This window comes from Chlorocebus sabaeus, chromosome 20, assembly GCF_047675955.1.
Source record: "Chlorocebus sabaeus isolate Y175 chromosome 20, mChlSab1.0.hap1, whole genome shotgun sequence".
NCBI classification, from domain to species: domain Eukaryota; kingdom Metazoa; phylum Chordata; class Mammalia; order Primates; family Cercopithecidae; genus Chlorocebus; species Chlorocebus sabaeus.
In genome coordinates, this window is record NC_132923.1 from 52,939,458 (window position 1) to 52,957,003 (window position 17,546).

General features: G+C 39.5%; 1 protein-coding gene across 3 annotated transcripts in view; it reads left to right on the forward strand.

The window, feature by feature from the left end:
- The window catches only part of TTLL7 (tubulin tyrosine ligase like 7), a 141,023-nt gene that overhangs the window by 71,956 nt on the left and 51,521 nt on the right, over positions 1 to 17,546 (forward strand). For all 3 annotated transcript variants that reach the window (XM_038002244.2, XM_038002245.2, XM_038002240.2), the window contains exons 10-12: positions 11 to 105; positions 17,023 to 17,170; positions 17,257 to 17,330. In XM_038002244.2, coding sequence (XP_037858172.1) covers positions 11 to 105; positions 17,023 to 17,170; positions 17,257 to 17,330 — 317 coding nt within the window. The remainder of the gene's footprint in view (positions 1 to 10; positions 106 to 17,022; positions 17,171 to 17,256; positions 17,331 to 17,546) is intronic.

The following is a 17,546-nucleotide window of genomic DNA, read 5'->3' on the forward strand; positions in this document are numbered from 1 at the left end:
TAAATTTCAGATTAACCGAGCCCCAAGCTTTGGAACTGATCAGAAAATAGACTATGATGTAAAAAGGGGAGTGCTGCTAAATGCATTGAAGCTACTAAACATAAGGTAAGGTAAAATATTTTCTCTATCTTTTGGGCATTTATCTCCACATTTGACATAGATTAATCATTTGTACATAAAATTGGCTTTTCAGAATAGTATTTTTTATTTTTATATTTTGTAATTTTCATTTCTTGATTCCATCCGTTCTGTATTTTTCATTTCTTGATTCCATCCATTTTGTAATTTTTATTTCTTGGTTCCATCCATTTTGTATTTTTCATTTCTTGATTCCATCTATTCTTTAAACTCATATAGTTAAAAAAAAATCTTTCCTCCCTACTCCTGTATACTGCTTTTCCTGCTTCCCAGGCAACAGTCTGTACCTGCAGTAAATGAGGTTAAATTTCAATGTAGGTATAATTATTTAATATAATGTACAAGATTAAATTGGTAAATACTTTAAGAGACCATCTAGATTATCTTCCTCATCTTATAAGAAGAAACTAAAGCACAAAGAGTTCATTCAGGAAATTAAAAAAGAAATCTCAAACATGGATTTCCTAACTTTCTCCCCAGAGGTCTTCCCGTTATATCATGCTCCCTATGTAAACAAAAAAGAGAGGCAGTTGTTCAGTGAGAGTTAACTTTTCCATTTAGAGAGGTAAGTAAAATTTGAGAGAGGACTTGCCTGGTGTGGATGTAGGGCTGGTTGCAGTGTACATGATCATGGGATTCAAATATTTGAAATGCTATTATGTGGGAAAAGCTTTTGCCTCATTACAAAATGAATTTTTTAGATGTTTGACTGAAACACTTCATGAAATAGTGAGTTACCTGTCATTAGAAGTGTTCCAACAGAGCTTAGAGTATTGGATTTTGGGCCTCTGAGGTGATTTAAGCTCAGTAATTTTATGATTTTAATTTATTCTAATTGTCATTCAAAAATTCTAGCAGAGTTATGGTATGCTTCCAAGCAATTTTTAAATTTAAGATGTTTCCAAGCAATATGCCTATACATGTTTTTTTTGCATGAAAGTTTACTACTATTATTTAAATAAGCCTTGTGTTTAGTTTTTTTGTTGTGCATGCATGTCTTTTGACTTTGCCATTTATGGTATCAATTCAGGACATTATCTGTGGGTGTTTTTGGTGTTTTTAAAAGTGAGGTATGTATAGTTTAAGCAATCAGAAATTTCTAGACCTAAAACTAAGGGAAAGTAGAAATTCATTTCTTTATCTTTCTTAGTGTTGTTCCACAGATAATTTAGTACAGTTCTTAACATTTAGAGCATATGCTAATGAGGCTTATGTTTCAGAAGTGCCTTCTTCCTCCAGCTGGGTGGAGAGCTCCATGGGTGCATGTGTTAGACTTGAGTTTCACTGGGCATGTCACAGTAACTTAAGCAGGAACTAAGAACACTAGGAAAATTCTTGTCTATTTATTAAATAGAATTAATTTTCATATGGAGTGTTTTAATTTTGGATAGAACAAATTGTTCTGTGAATCCAGAAATCCCCTATTTACATTAATTTTAATCAGACTATTGGGAATGATCTTCCTTTCATTATGTTATCTTTCTGCTCAAGAACCTAAATAGAGTTCCATTTACCACCGTGTAGCCTAAGCTTTTAATATAACTTAACCTTAGCTGTTCTATCTCATTTCCTGTTTCTCTCCAACCCACACTGTTAGGTTGATTGCCTCATTATTTTTCCCACATAGCTTGCCCATTCTCATTGATTATTTATTCTATTCTGTAGTCTGAATGCCTTTCCTTATTGCCTGTGACTCAAATCCCATCTTTTATTATGAGTCTTCCTTTTGGCCAAAATGAATCTTTCCTTTCTTGGAGCTCTAGAAGGAATATTTGTCTGCATAGTATATGGCTTATCACTTTGTTTACTCTCTTATCCTCTGTGGTGTTTTACCTGGGCACAGCTGGTTTTTCTTTTCAATTAGATTTAAGCTCCTTAAAGTTGAAGAATACATACTTTTACTTGCTTCACAGTGCTTTGCTTATGGTATGACCTTCAGGTTCATTTTGTGAACATATGCTTTTAGTCTCAAGGAAATTCAGAAGAATATAAGTTGTTTGGGATATTCCATCACAACTGCTGTGAAAACAGAACCTCACATGGAGGGGATCAGAATTGATCCTTTTTTTTAACTTGGATGACAGAATGCAATTTGAGTTCAGCTTCAAATAATTTTTTAAACATTAGGCTTGGGGTCTTCAGAGACAAGAAAATACAAAAAGGGTTATATGTAGAACAAGTAAAAGTTATTTTTTCTATAATAAAAGGAAAATCCAGTCATTCTGTGATGGTGTTACTGGGTTAATAAGAAGAATCTTTTTCCTCCATGAATATTCTATTACAATCATTAAAATAGAACCTAGAAAAGACATTCACAATCCCATGAGTCCTTGGGTCTGAAATACTTGTTAATTAGATTAAATTAAATTAAGTTAAATTGCTGTCTGTCCCTTGTTTACAACTAATTCATGGTTTACAGGCTTGCAGCATTTAATGCTACCCTATCATTGAACATTTAGTCTCACTGGCCTTCTCTGACACTAGTCTCTGAGTTTACCTAACTTTGAGCATTCCTTAGTCTTCTCTTAAGATTTCTCTTACTTTCTGCTCCCTGCCTGTCGTTTTCTCACTGTGTCTGTCCTTGCTTCAGCCCTCTTTTCTCCTGTGTCAGTCTTACTCCCTTTTGTGGCATCATTTTTGAATCTGACATATATGTAGCAATATGGATCGGGGTGCCTCTTACTAGCTTTGACCCACTCTGGAGCTCTAGTCCAGCATTTACAGCTCTCTGCTGACCATGTACCCTGGATGCCCTGGTCCAATAGATACTCAATAAACATGTAGTGAGTGAGTGAGTGAACAAGTAAATAAATGAAGGAATGGATAGTGTTCTAATAACACTTAAATTCAATATTGCCAAAGTTGAATTATTTTCTCCTTCGATCATGTACCACAAAAGAGTTCTTAGAAAAGTCATTTCCAAGGCAAAGCAAAGGAAAAAGAACAAGAAATGATCAGGTTGGAAAGAGATGCTAAGGGCCAGCTCAAAAAGTGCCTTGCATATAATATAAAGATCAAAAAGTGCCTTGTACATAATTCAAAGGAGTATAAACTTTATCTGACAATGTGGAAACAATCTGATCAGAATATCAGAGCTTGTAAATCTCTCTTCTGATACTGGCATCTCTCAGGGTTCTGTCCCTGCCCTTCTCAAAACATACAGTCCAACTGTGTGATCTCATCCATTAGATTCAAGGGCAATCTATACATGAATATCAATCCAATAGATATCTCTATTTCCTGGGGCCCTGTATATCAAATTTTCCATTTAACATTGTCTCAAAGCATCCCAAAATTAGCATGTTTAAAACTGAATCATCTTTCTTTTCCTTTCTACCTTCCCTCATTACTTTTCTAAGCCTCTTTCTCGCCTATAATCTTCATCTCAATGAGTGGCAGATCATCAGACAAGTCATCCAAGCCAGAAGCCTAGGAATCATAGGAGGCATTGAATTCCCAGTACCTATTGCAGTGGTAGTGGACTTGGAATAAATGGTTGTTGAATGATTTGCAGAACAACAGAAAGGGAGCTGCAAAATGGGATGGAGGTTAGTGCTGGAAGCAGGAAGGAAGCCAATAAAATAGCCCAGGAGAAAGATAAGAAGTTTTCAACCTTGGAGAGGAGATGGAGAAATAAAGTGATAGTCAGAAATTTGACAGGATTCATTCAATTCATAATAATGTTAAGTATAACTCCCAGCTTTCTATCCTGCACTTTCATGTGAATCGTTTTGCCATTAACTTTAGCAAAGCAAACTGGATAATTACTATTGTATTGTACTTATCTATGAGCATATATATTTCCCTTTTAACAATTAAGCTACTTAAGGTGGGGAAATTTTATTCATTTTTGTATCTCTAGCTTCTAGCAAGTTATAGGCTATTTAAAAATGTCTAGTAGGCCGGGCACAGTGGCTTACACCTGTAATCCCAGCACTTTGGGAGGCTGAGGCAAGTGAATCACCTGAGGTCAGGAGTTCAAAACCAGCCTGGTCAACATGGTGAAACTCCGTCTCTACTAAAAATATAAAAATTAGCCGGGAGTGCTGGCAGGCCCCTGTAATCCCAGCTACTCGGGAAGCTGAGACAGGAGAATCGCTTGAACCTGGGAGACGGAGGTTGCGGTGAACCGAGAGCACGCCACTGCACTCCAGCCTAGGTGACAGAGACTCTGTCTCAAATGGAAAAAAAAAAAAAGCCCAGTAAATACATATGAGTGATTCACTTTAACTTTTGTTTGTTGGAGGTATTTGATATTGTTAGCAGACAAAAAAAAAAATAAACCCAGCAAGAGGTTAAGTTTTTCACAAACCTTTCTTTAGCTGCTAGCAAGTAGTCAAGAGCTAGTCTATTTTGATAGATAGCATTCCTCATCTGAGTTTCTTGCTGGGCTAGAGCAATCAAGTCTTGACCGGTTTTATTAGTGGTGATTTCTAAAACAGCTTGCAACCATATGATTTGCTTGAGCATGTAAATGGGGGTCCGGTATCCCCATGAGTCATCTTGTGTCTAAGTGGCAGGCCTATAGTATTGTATAATGTTTTTAGGAGGCCATTTCATTATCTTTTTAATAATCTATGGGTACATTTCACTTTTCATGGTAAGCATAGACAGGGAAACCCAGGAGTTCGCCTGTTTTTATGGGCAGTAGGAAGAAAGATGGTTTAATAGTGCCAATAACACAACTGCCTGTCCACCGGTCAGGTAGCTTAGGATAGACTCTGTGTCCACATATCTAGTATAACCTAGTTGGGGCTGTCCAGTCCTAGAGGGATTCTGGGTGGGCCTAAATGGTTTGCAACTTTGGGAATTTACTAAATGGATTTTTTTTAGTATGGTTTGAATTCCACTAGGTGACTGGTTTTGTAGTTCTATTATACGGTTTTTGCCTGAGGCAGCTGAGTCTTTCTATAGGAAGGGTGAAGTCCTTCCCCACTCTTGCTATACAGCATTGTCTAATGATTGAGGCTTTTAGGTCTTAGAAGTTATCAGGGTGATTTTTTCTGAGCCAGGAATTTATCAGGAACTAGGTCTGTAGGTACTAATTCTTGGTCTTCTTATGGCCATTGATCTCCTGTTACAGTTTCTCTACAAACATAACTTTTAGAGACTGGGCTACATACCTTGGATAGAATAGCATTATACAAACAAGTTTCTTTTAGAGTCCTGGTACACTTATAATAACCATAATATAATAGGACTGTAGCAATCTTTTGTCCTACCTCGGTGACTTAATGTATATACTGGGAACAGTCCTCAGTCTGAAGAAGGTCAGTTGAAATTCTTACTGTAAAAGTCCAAATTTTAAGGAAAGTGAGTCCCGTGATGAGTTTTCTCATGCTTTGGCCATGCGTGGACCAGTCAGCTTCCAGGTTTGACTGGAGCAGCGTTTGTCATCTTTTTCATAGTCACTTTGCAGGGGTTGGTGAAGCTGCTCCCATCCATGTACAGCTTCCACTCTACTGATGTTTAAAGGATGGTCTCGGAGGTTGGGCCAGCTAGAATAAACTGAGTCTAATACCTCTACACAGTTATGTTTAACTGGGCTCTCTGATACCAGGAGTAAGGTGGCGGGTTTTAGGGTGTTGCAAACTTCAATGGTTATGTGGGGATTTTCACAGAGCAAGCTTTGGTATCTAGTTAGTCTAGCATTCATTAGCTAATGGTGTCCTTTGGTACTTATTAAAGTCACCACAGCATGGGGGTACTTTATGTTTAGGTTTTGCCTAAGAGTTAGCTTATCTCCTTCTTGTGCTAACAGGGCTGTTGCTGCCAGTGCCCTTAGACATGGGGGCCAGCCTTTGGAAACCTCGTCTAGTTGTTTTGAGAGATAGGCCACTGGCCTTGGTCAAGGCCCTGTAGTCTGGGTTAAAACTCCAACTACCTTTTTTTTTTTTGGACACATAATGTGTAAATAGTTTTGTCAGGTCAGATAGCCTCAGGACTGGGGCCAACCTGAGTTTTTCTTTGAACTCATGAAAACCTTGTTGCTGTTGGTTGAAATAGATGTAGTTTATCTAATTTATATTTTTATTGACTATCGTCTACCAAAATATTGACTTAAATCCTGTAACTATTTGATTTCAGACTTTAAATTGATCTGGTATTCCTTGTGGGACTCCAGTTGCATTTAAATAGATGTGAGAGTTGAAAGACCTATAAGGGGTTTCTCTGGTTTTATGACGTCTTATTCTTTTTTTCTTCCTATGGTTGATGAAATGCCAGGGTGAAAGGGATAGCCAAATGGAGTAAAGCACAAGTGCCACTCTAGTTTTTCGGCAGAGTGCCCAGTAAAGGTCCACCACAATACCACCACACATCCACTCGGGGATCAACAAGGGCTGACTAATTAAGAAGCTCTTGAAAATTCTTAAGCTCACTGCATCCCTTCAGGTCTCCAAGGAATGCTAAGTTTCCTCCCTGTCACGAGAGACATGAAGTGAACTTAGTGTTCGGAGACGGAGGCTGCATGGCCCTCGGGGGCTGACCTGCAGGGTGCTGGACTTTGGGATATAGCAGAGAGAGCTTGGCACAACTTATTACTCCAGGCTGTAGAATCCTGGAAAAGAGCTACCATGGAGCCCATTCTTGGTGGACTGGAGGACCACCTTAGTGGAAAGGGGACAATCTGGGCCTCTGGCCTGCCATGTGCACAAGCATAATAATTGCTTTTGTTTAATGTGCAGATGGAATATTTGATCCATTCCAACCAGGCATTTGCATCTTGGTATGCTGTCTTAATTGCCAAAGTTTGTTTTAAGTCTTTAACTTCTATGATCCTCTAGTAAAATGAATGTTTCCTTTAGCACCTATTTTTATTAGTTTTTAGACCAAAGAAAACTAAGCACCATTTTATATTTAATAATGCTTCTCGTATGACTTTTATACCAGATAAGCTAAATTTTACCTTTATATTAGTGTGTTATTAATGTTAAACTTTATTTTAATAAAACCTTGTAGACGTATTTATCAAATTTTTAATGTTTGTCCATAACGTAAGATTTTATAGACTCTTTTTAACCTTTCATAATTTTGTTAAAGAGCAGGTTGGTGCTTTAAGAAAAACCTGTTGCTGGGAAGCTCGAACTGGGTGGAGCTCACAGCAGCTCAAGGAAACCTGCCTGTCTCTGTAGACTCCACCTCTGGGGACAGGGCACAGTAAATAATAACAAACGCAGCAGCTCTGCAGACGCAAACGACTCTGTCTGACAGCTTTGAAGAGAGCAGTGGATCTCCCAACACGGAGGTTGAGATCTGAGAAGGGACAGACTCCCTGCTCAAGTGGGTCCCTGACCCCTGAGTAGCCTAACTGGGAGACATCCCCCACTAGGGGCAGTCTGACACCCCACACCTCACAGGGTGGAGTACACCCCTGAGAGGAAGATTCCAAAGCAAGAATCAGACAGGTACACTCGCTGTTCAGAAATATTCTATCTTCTGCAGCCTCTGCTGCTGATACCCAGGCAAACAGGGTCTGGAGTGGACCTCAAGCAATCTCCTACAGCTACAACCTACAGCTGAGGATCCTGACTGTTAGAAGGAAAGCTATCAAACAGGAAGGACACCTACACCAAAACCCCATCAGTACATCACCATCATCAAAGACCAGAGGCAGATAAAACCACAAAGATGGGGAAAAAGCAGGGCAGAAAAGCTGGAAATTCAAAAAATAAGAGCGCATCTCCCCCGGCAAAGGAGCGCAGCTCATCGCCAGCAACGGATCAAAGCTGGACGGAGAATGACTTCGACGAGATGAGAGAAGAAGGCTTCAGTCCATCAAATTTCTCAGAGCTAAAGGAGGAATTACGTACCCAGCGCAAAGAAACTAAAAATCTTGAAAAAAAAGTGGAAGAATTGATGGCTAGAGTAATTAATGCAGAGAAGCTCACAAACGAAATGAAAGAGACGAAAACCATGGCACGAGAAATACGTGACAAATGCACAAGCTTCAGTAACCGTCTCGATCAACTGGAAGAAAGAATGTCAGCGATGGAGGATCAAATGAATGAAATGAAGCGAGAAGAGAAACCAAAAGAAAAAAGAAGAAAAAGAAATGAACAAAGCCTGCAAGAAGTATGGGATTATGTAAAAAGACCAAATCTACGTCTGATTGGGGTGCCTGAAAGTGACGGGGAAAATGGAACCAAGTTGGAAAACACTCTTCAGGATATCATCCAGGAGAACTTCCCCAACCTAGTAGGGCAGGCCAACATTCAAATCCAGGAAATACAGAGAACACCACAAAGATACTCCTCGAGAAGAGCAACTCCAAGACACATAATTGCCAGATTCACCAAAGTTGAAATGAAGGAAAAAATCTTAAGGGCAGCCAGAGAGAAAGGTCGGGTTACCCACAAAGGGAAGCCCATCAGACTAACAGCAGATCTCTCGGCAGAAACTCTTCAAGCCAGAAGAGAGTGGGGGCCAATATTCAACATTCTTAAAGAAAAGAATTTTAAACCCAGAATTTTATATCCAGCCAAACTAAGTTTCATAAGTGAAGGAGAAATAAAATCCTTTACAGATAAGCAAATGCTTAGAGATTTTGTCACCACTAGGCCTGCCTTACAAGAGACCCTGAAGGAAGCACTAAACATGGAAAGGAACAACCGGTACCAGCCATTGCAAAAACATGCGAAAATGTAAAGACCATCAAGGCTAGGAAGAAACTGCATCAACTAACGAGCAAAATAACCAGTTAATATCATAATGGCAGGATCAAGTTCACACATAACAATCTTAACCTTAAATGTAAATGGACTAAATGCTCCAATTAAAAGACACAGACTGGCAAACTGGATAAAGAGTCAAGACCCATCAGTCTGCTGTATTCAGGAGACCCATCTCACACGCAGAGACATACATAGGCTCAAAATAAAGGGATGGAGGAAGATTTACCAAGCAAATGGAGAACACAAAAAAGCGGGGGTTGCAATACTAGTCTCTGATAAAACAGACTTTAAACCATCAAAGATCAAAAGAGACAAAGAAGGCCATTACATAATGGTAAAGGGATCAATTCAACAGGAAGAGCTAACTATCCTAAATATATATGCACCCAATACAGGAGCACCCAGATTCATAAAGCAAGTCCTTAGAGACTTACAAAGAGACTTAGACTCCCATACAATAATAATGGGAGACTTCAACACTCCACTGTCAACATTAGACAGATCAACGAGACAGAAAGTTAACAAGGATATCCAGGAATTGAACTCATCTCTGCAGCAAGCAGACCTAATAGACATCTATAGAACTCTCCACCCCAAATCAACAGAATATACATTCTTCTCAGCACCACATCGTACTTACTCCAAAATTGACCACGTAATCGGAAGTAAAGCACTCCTCAGCAAATGTACAAGAACAGAAATTATAACAAACTGTCTCTCAGACCACAGTGCAATCAAATTAGAACTCAGGACTAAGAAACTCAATCAAAACCGCTCAACTACATGGAAACTGAACAACCTGCTCCTGAATGACTACTGGGTACATAACGAAATGAAGGCAGAAATAAAGATGTTCTTTGAAACCAATGAGAACAAAGATACAACATACCAGAATCTCTGGGACACATTTAAAGCAGTGTGTAGAGGGAAATTTATAGCACTAAATGCCCACAAGAGAAAGCAGGAAAGATCTACAATTGACACTCTAACATCGCAATTAAAGAACTAGAGAAGCAAGAGCAAACACATTCGAAAGCTAGCAGAAGGCAAGAAATAACTAAGATCAGAGCAGAACTGAAGGAGATAGAGACACAAAAAACCCTCCAAAAAATCAATGAATCCAGGAGTTGGTTTTTTGAAAAGATCAACAAAATTGACAGACCACTAGCAAGACTAATAAAGAAGAAAAGAGAGAAGAATCAAATCGACGCAATTAAAAATGATAAAGAGGATATCACCACCGACCCCACAGAAATACAAACTACCATCAGAGAATACTATAAACACCTCTATGCAAATAAACTGGAAAATCTAGAAGAAATGGATAATTTCCTGGACACTTACACTCTTCCAAAACTAAACCAGGAAGAAGTTGAATCCCTGAATAGACCAATAGTAGGCTCTGAAATTGAGGCAATAATTAATAGCCTACCAACCAAAAAATGTCCAGGACCAGATGGATTCACAGCTGAATTCTACCAGAGGTACAAGGAGGAGCTGGTACCATTCCTTCTGAAACTATTCCAATCAATAGAAAAAGAGGGAATCCTCCCTAACTCATTTTATGAGGCCAACATCATCCTGATACCAAAGCCTGGCAGAGACACAACAAAAAAAGAGAATTTTAGACCAATATCCCTGATGAACATCGATGCAAAAATCCTCAATAAAATACTGGCAAACCGGATTCAGCAGCACATCAAAAAGCTTATCCACCATGATCAAGTGGGCTTCATCCCTGGGATGCAAGGCTGGTTCAACATTCACAAATCAATAAACATAATCCAGCATATAAACAGAACCAAAGACAAGAACCACATCATTATCTCAATAGATGCAGAAAAGGCTTTTGACAAAATTCAACAGCCCTTCATGCTAAAAACGCTCAATAAATTCGGTATTGATGGAACGTACCTCAAAATAATAAGAGCTATTTATGACAAACCCACAGCCAATATCATACTGAATGGGCAAAAACTGGAAAAATTCCCTTTGAAAACTGGCACAAGACAGGGATGCCCTCTCTCACCACTCCTATTCAACACAGTGGTGGAAGTTCTGGCTAGGGCAATCAGGCAAGAGAAAGAAATCAAGGGGATTCAGTTAGGAAAAGAAGAAGTCAAACTGTCCCTGTTTGCAGACGACATGATTGTATATTTAGAAAACCCCATTGTCTCAGCCCAAAATCTCCTTAAGCTGATCAGCAACTTCAGCAAAGTCTCAGGATACAAAATTAATGTGCAAAAATCACAAGCATTCTTATACACCAGTGACAGTCAAACAGAGAGCCAAATCAGGAATGAACTTCCATTCACAATTGCTTCAAAGAGAATAAAATACCTAGGAATCCAACTTACAAGGGATGTAAAGGACCTCTTCAAGGAGAACTACAAACCACTGCTCAGTGAAATCAAAGAGGACACAAACAAATGGAAGAACATACCATGCTCATGGATAGGAAGAATCAATATCGTGAAAATGGCCATACTGCCCAAGGTAATTTATAGATTCAATGCCATCCCCATCAAGCTACCAATGAGCTTCTTCACAGAATTGGAAAAAACTGCTTTAAAGTTCATATGGAACCAAAAAAGAGCCCGCGTTGCCAAGACAATCCTAAGTCAAAAGAACAAAGCTGGAGGCATCACGCTACCTGACTTCAAACTCTACTACAAGGCTACAGTAACCAAAACAGCATGGTACTGGTACCAAAACAGAGATATAGACCAATGGAACAGAACAGAGTCCTCAGAAATAATACCACACATCTACAGCCATCTGATCTTTGACAAACCTGAGAGAAACAAGAAATGGGGAAAGGATTCCCTATTTAATAAATGGTGCTGGGAAAACTGGCTAGCCATAAGTAGAAAGCTGAAACTGGATCCTTTCCTTACTCCTTATACGAAAATTAATTCAAGATGGATTAGAGACTTAAATGTTAGACCTAATACCATAAAAATCCTAGAGGAAAACCTAGGTAGTACCATTCAGGACATAGGCATGGGCAAAGACTTCATGTCTAAAACACCAAAAGCAACGGCAGCAAAAGCCAAAATTGACAAATGGGATCTCATCAAACTAAAGAGCTTCTGCACAGCAAAAGAAACTACCATCAGAGTGAGCAGGCAACCTACAGAATGGGAGAAAATTTTTGCAATCTACTCATCTGACAAAGGGCTAATATCCAGAACCTACAAAGAACTCCAACAAATTTACAAGAAAAAAACAAACAACCCCATCCAAAAGTGGGCAAAGGATATGAACAGACATTTCTCAAAAGAAGACATTCATACAGCCAACAGACACATGAAAAAATGCTCATCATCACTGGCCATCAGAGAAATGCAAATCAAAACCACAATGAGATACCATCTCACACCAGTTAGAATGGCGATCATTAAAAAGTCAGGAAACAACAGGTGCTGGAGAGGATGTGGAGAAATAGGAACACTTTTACACTGTTGGTGGGAGTGTAAACTAGTTCAACCATTATGGAAAACAGTATGGCGATTCCTCAAGGATCTAGAACTAGATGTACCATATGACCCAGCCATCCCATTACTGGGTATATACCCAAAGGATTATAAATTATGCTGCTATAAGGACACATGCACACGTATGTTTATTGCAGCACTATTCACAATAGCAAAGACTTGGAATCAACCCAAATGTCCATCAGTGACAGATTGGATTAAGAAAATGTGGCACATATACACCATGGAATACTATGCAGCCATAAAAAAGGATGAGTTTGTGTCCTTTGTAGGGACATGGATGCAGCTGGAAACCATCATTCTTAGCAAACTATCACAAGAACAGAAAACCAAACACCGCATGTTCTCACTCGTAGGTGGGAACTGAACAATGAGATCACTTGGACTCGGGAAGGGGAACATCACACACCGGGGCCTATCATGGGGAGGGGAGAGGGGGGAGGGATTGCATTGGGAGTTATACCTGATGTAAATGACGAGTTGATGGGTGCAGCACACCAACATGGCACAAGTATACATATGTAGCAAACCTGCACGTTGTGCACATGTACCCTACAACTTGAAGTTTAATAATAATAAATTAAAAAAAAAAAAAAAAAAAAAAAAAGAAAAACCTGTTGCATTTTTGCTTTAATGTCCAGTTCACAGAAAAACTGGATGATACCTTTTTAACTTTAGCTAGTATGTTTACGCACATAATTTTCTTTACAATCAACGTTTTAAAACTTGCTTAAACTTTCAAAACAATAGTTTTTTTAACCTTTTAATGTAGGCAAAAATCCACATTCTTATGCCTCCTTATAATCCTTTTACCAAAGGTGTATTTTTCTTTCCTTATACACCTTGCACATAAACTGTTTCTTCAGTAGTACTCAGGAGGCCTTATTACTTTTAAATTATACAACATGTTTTTCATAACATTTTTTTCTTTCATGACTTTCGTAGACAATTCTTCGACATGTCTCAACTTTCTGACTTATTACAAACATTTCTTTAAACAACCAGTTAATTTATTTCAGGACAAGAATTTACCATATAACACCCTTTTTACATAAATTCTGTCTCCCCCCTTTTTTCCATTTTTATTTTTATTTTTATTTATTTTTTATTTTTAGGATAACCATTCTTTTCCAAAGCGAACTTCCTTTATGTCTGTCGACTAGACTGTCTAAGGCCACAAGATTAGAAATTACTATAATACATGTTACACTGCTAACTTTTAGCAAACTTTACTTTTGTTGAAAACCTTGTAAGTTTGGGATTTCAATTATCCTTTGCTATTAATAAGACCTTGTTTAGTCTAAATTAACTTACAATTGGTATAGATGGCCTTTTTTTTTCTTCTGTTAGCAAAACAGCTGCGCTACAGATTGAATGCATCTGGGCCATCTGCGGGTTACTGGGTTAAGGATTTTTTATAGGAAGGACTCAGTTCTTTAGGGATACACCCTTGTTTACACTGACAACAAAGTGGTATTAGAGTGTTACAGGGTTACTGAGAATACCTTTAATTATTAATTATACATTTTAAATTTACCTTGACTTTTAAAGGAATAGGATATACTGTTTTTTTTCTTAACTACTTGTATATTTCTCTCTTTCTCTCTTTGACTTGCTGTCTCTCTCTCTCTCTTTGACTTTCCTTCTGCCTCTGTCTCTTCCTCTCTTTCTGCCTCTCTCTTTCTCTGTCTCTCTCTCGTTTCTTGACTCCTTTGTCTCTCTGTCTCTTCCTCTCTCTCTTTGCCTCTTTTTCTCTCTGTCTCTTTCCTCTCTTTCTCTCTGCTGGTCTTTCCTTCCCTCTGCCAGCCACTTATGCTGCTGTTCTCTTAACTACTGTAGGTGGGGAGGGGGTCTAAAACCAGCTGTAACTGTCTATGTACGGAAACTGGTCTGGGTGCCTTGGCTTACAGGTTACCTTGTGCCATACCTTTGAAACAACGGACCTGTCTAGGCTTCCCTCTGATGGCCAACCCACCTCTAATGCTGGCCAATCTATTTCACACAAAGTTCTAAGTTTTCTTGGTGTCATAGTAACAATGTAATCTCCCTTAAATCCTTTCTTGAAATTTTCAACATAGTTCCTAGTGGGATGGGCTTACTTTGTGCCTGACCTATGCTTCTTTGAGACAAAACACCACACTCACACCACACGCACCCCACAAAACAAAGAACAGGTAAAGGGGGCACACACACACTTTTGCAGTTTACACCAAACCAAAATCAAAACCAATATCAGAGTATCCAGAAATCCAAGCCAGTTCAAAACCAAAACCAAGGTATCAAGCAATCCAAGTCAAGTCAAAAACAAAAAACAAAATGCCGGTACAGGCACACCATGGGAGATCAGGCCACACTTCCACTCAAATGGAGTAGGCAAGTTCCCAAGACCAGTCCTGTCAAGCAATTCAAACCAAGTCAAAACCAAAACCAAAGTGCCGATAAAGGCACGCCATGGGTGATCAGGCCACGCTTCCACTCGAGTGGGCAAGTTCCAAAGACTAATCTTACCAAGTTCTAGATGACTAGACTCCAAGTGCCAGTTCCTGGTGTTCAGCCACTGCATTGATCCTTCACGGGGGCCTGCCACACACTGCTCTGGCGAGGCGTCCCACGGGGCAAATGCCTACCTGGGAGCGCTCTCAGGATCCTTGTCACTCCAGCTGGTTGGAGTCCCCCGCAGGGATGTTCCACATGGCATGCTAAAGCCACCTAAGGAGCTGCCTCGGCCATCCATTAATCACCTCGCTTTCCCGGTCAGGGAACCAAGAACTGTAGCAGGAGGAGCCGTGGACAAAACCTCTTAGACACCGAGATAGTGAAGGGAGTGGCTTTAATCAGCTGGGAGCATCAGCAGGCTAACGTGTTAAAATCCAGGCTCATCAGGTGCTCAACTTCTGTCCCTTTTAAGGGCTCACAACTCTAAGGGGGTCCGCGTGAGAGGGTCGTAATCAATTGAGCAAGCCAGGAGGTACGTGACAGGGGCTGTGAGCACCGATGGTCAGAGTGAAACAGAACAGAACGGGAGGTTTCACAGTGTCTTTCCATACAATGTCTGGAATCTATAGATAACATCAGTTGCTAGGTCAGGGGTTGAATTTTAACTACCAGACTTAGGTCAGGCAGGCCCAGGTCTGGTTTCGGGTCTGATTCCTTGGTTTCAGGTCTGGTTCCTACGTGCCAGGCTACCTGCCTTTAGTTTCACTTCTCTTTCCTTTTCTGAGTATAAAACAATATGAGAGGATCTCTCTCTTCCCTCAGTCATGAAAGAGAATAGATCAGTTTCCTAACATTCCTGCAAGGTCAAGTTGTGATGGTACATACTTGAGGCAAAAGAACACTCTTTATTATTTGGGCCTTGGACCCATATTCTTTTTTTTTTTTTTTTTGAGACAGAGTCTCACTTTGTCGTCCAGGCTGGAGTGCAATGGCGCGATCTCGGCTCACTGCAGGCTCCGCTTCCTGGGTTCACGCCATTCTCCTGCCTCGGCCTCCTGAGTAGCTGGGACTACAGGCACCTGCCACCACGCCCGGCTAATTTTTTTGTATTTTTAGTAGAGATGGGGTTTTACCGTGTTAGCCAGGATGGTCTTGATCTCCTGACCTCGTGATCTGCCTGCCTCGGCCTCCCAAAGTGCTGGGATTACAGGTATGAGCTACCGCGCCTGACCTGGACCCGTATTCTTAATGCAATCTCCTGATGAATTAAATGAGGCAATATGTAAATGTAAGCGCTTCTCTTACCTCTGCACTAGAAGCTAGCCAAATGGCCTTCTTGTTCCCTTTCCTTTGGTTTACACTCTTATCTGGGCCCTACCAGCCTAATGACAATAGAAGCATGGAAATGTAACCTTAAGGATAGAACTCTCTGTTTTGTTTTTGTTTTTTGTTTTTGTTTGTTTTTTTGTTTCCCCCAAAGGCGAGGGCCGAATTGGCCTTACTTTTCCTTTTTTCTTGGAGTAACCCTGTTTCTGCTAGGTCTTTCAATGACGGTATGGTAGAGTTTAAGTTGGAGGGGTTGGAGAGAAAAATCCTCAGGTTTGTGTTATTTTACCAGCTACATGTCAGGGAAGAGAGAGAAAGTGATTTAGAGGAAAATAATCCCAAAACAGGACTTTTCCTTGAAAATCAGAGAGTTAGAAGTGAATTTTCATAATTGAATAAAGAATGGGAAGGACTATGCAGATGTTTTCAAATAAATGATGATTATTAGGCTGGGATTTCGGTCAGAAATGAAAATGTATTAAAGAATGGTCAGTATAAATGGAATTGGGTTGAAGAAGGAGAAGAGAACCATTTCTTATTAAGTACCTATTAATGATACCACAAATTAATCTTATAAGAACTCAAGGAGGAAACAGTATTGCTGACATTTTAGACGGGGAAACTATCTCCAAAGTAGGCAGTTAATTGACCAGCCCAAGATTGTATAGTGGTAAATTGTTGGGGCAAAATATGAAACTAGGTCTCTCGGATCCTCTAAAACATACACTGTTTCCATTTTGTCTCTGTGTCTTCAGAATTTCTATTTACCATATCTATTGCCAGAGTGCCATATTTGAGGTATGGTTAGATGAATATAATGTAAGTGAATATATAAGTTTAATAAACATTGATTCTGAGCTTCACTATGTCTCCTGTTCTGCACATTCTCCTCACCGGGATAAGATCAGAACTTGTTCGAATTCTAGAATTTGGTCTTGTGTTTTATATTTTAGGACCAGTGACAAAAGAAGAAACTTGGCCAAACAAAAAGCTGAGGCTCAAAGGAGGCTCTATGGTCAAAATTCAATTAAAAGGCTCTTACCAGGCTCCTCAGACTGGGAACAGCAGAGACACCAGTTGGAGAGGCGGAAAGAAGAGTTGGTATGAAAGTTTTAAGAAAGTACCCACAATTTAAATTGCATATTTCACTTGTCAGGTTTTATTTGTAAAATTTTTCTCATTTCCAGAAAGAGAGACTCGCTCAAGTACGAAAGCAGATCTCACGAGAAGAACATGAAAATCGACATATGGGAAATTATAGGTAACTGTGCTGGTATTTTTGTATAGATTGAAAAAATGAAGTATCAAAGCAATGATCCTTCATGTTTTAATCTTGTGTGCTTATTTTAAGCATTTTTCTTTGATTCCAAGGAAGTATTTTTGCTTACTGTCTTTCAAAAAAGAAAGGTAGTCAGCAAGGACATGGTTCAGCCTTGACAATGCTCCTGCTAGCCAGCCTCTGGGTGGTTGTAGGAGG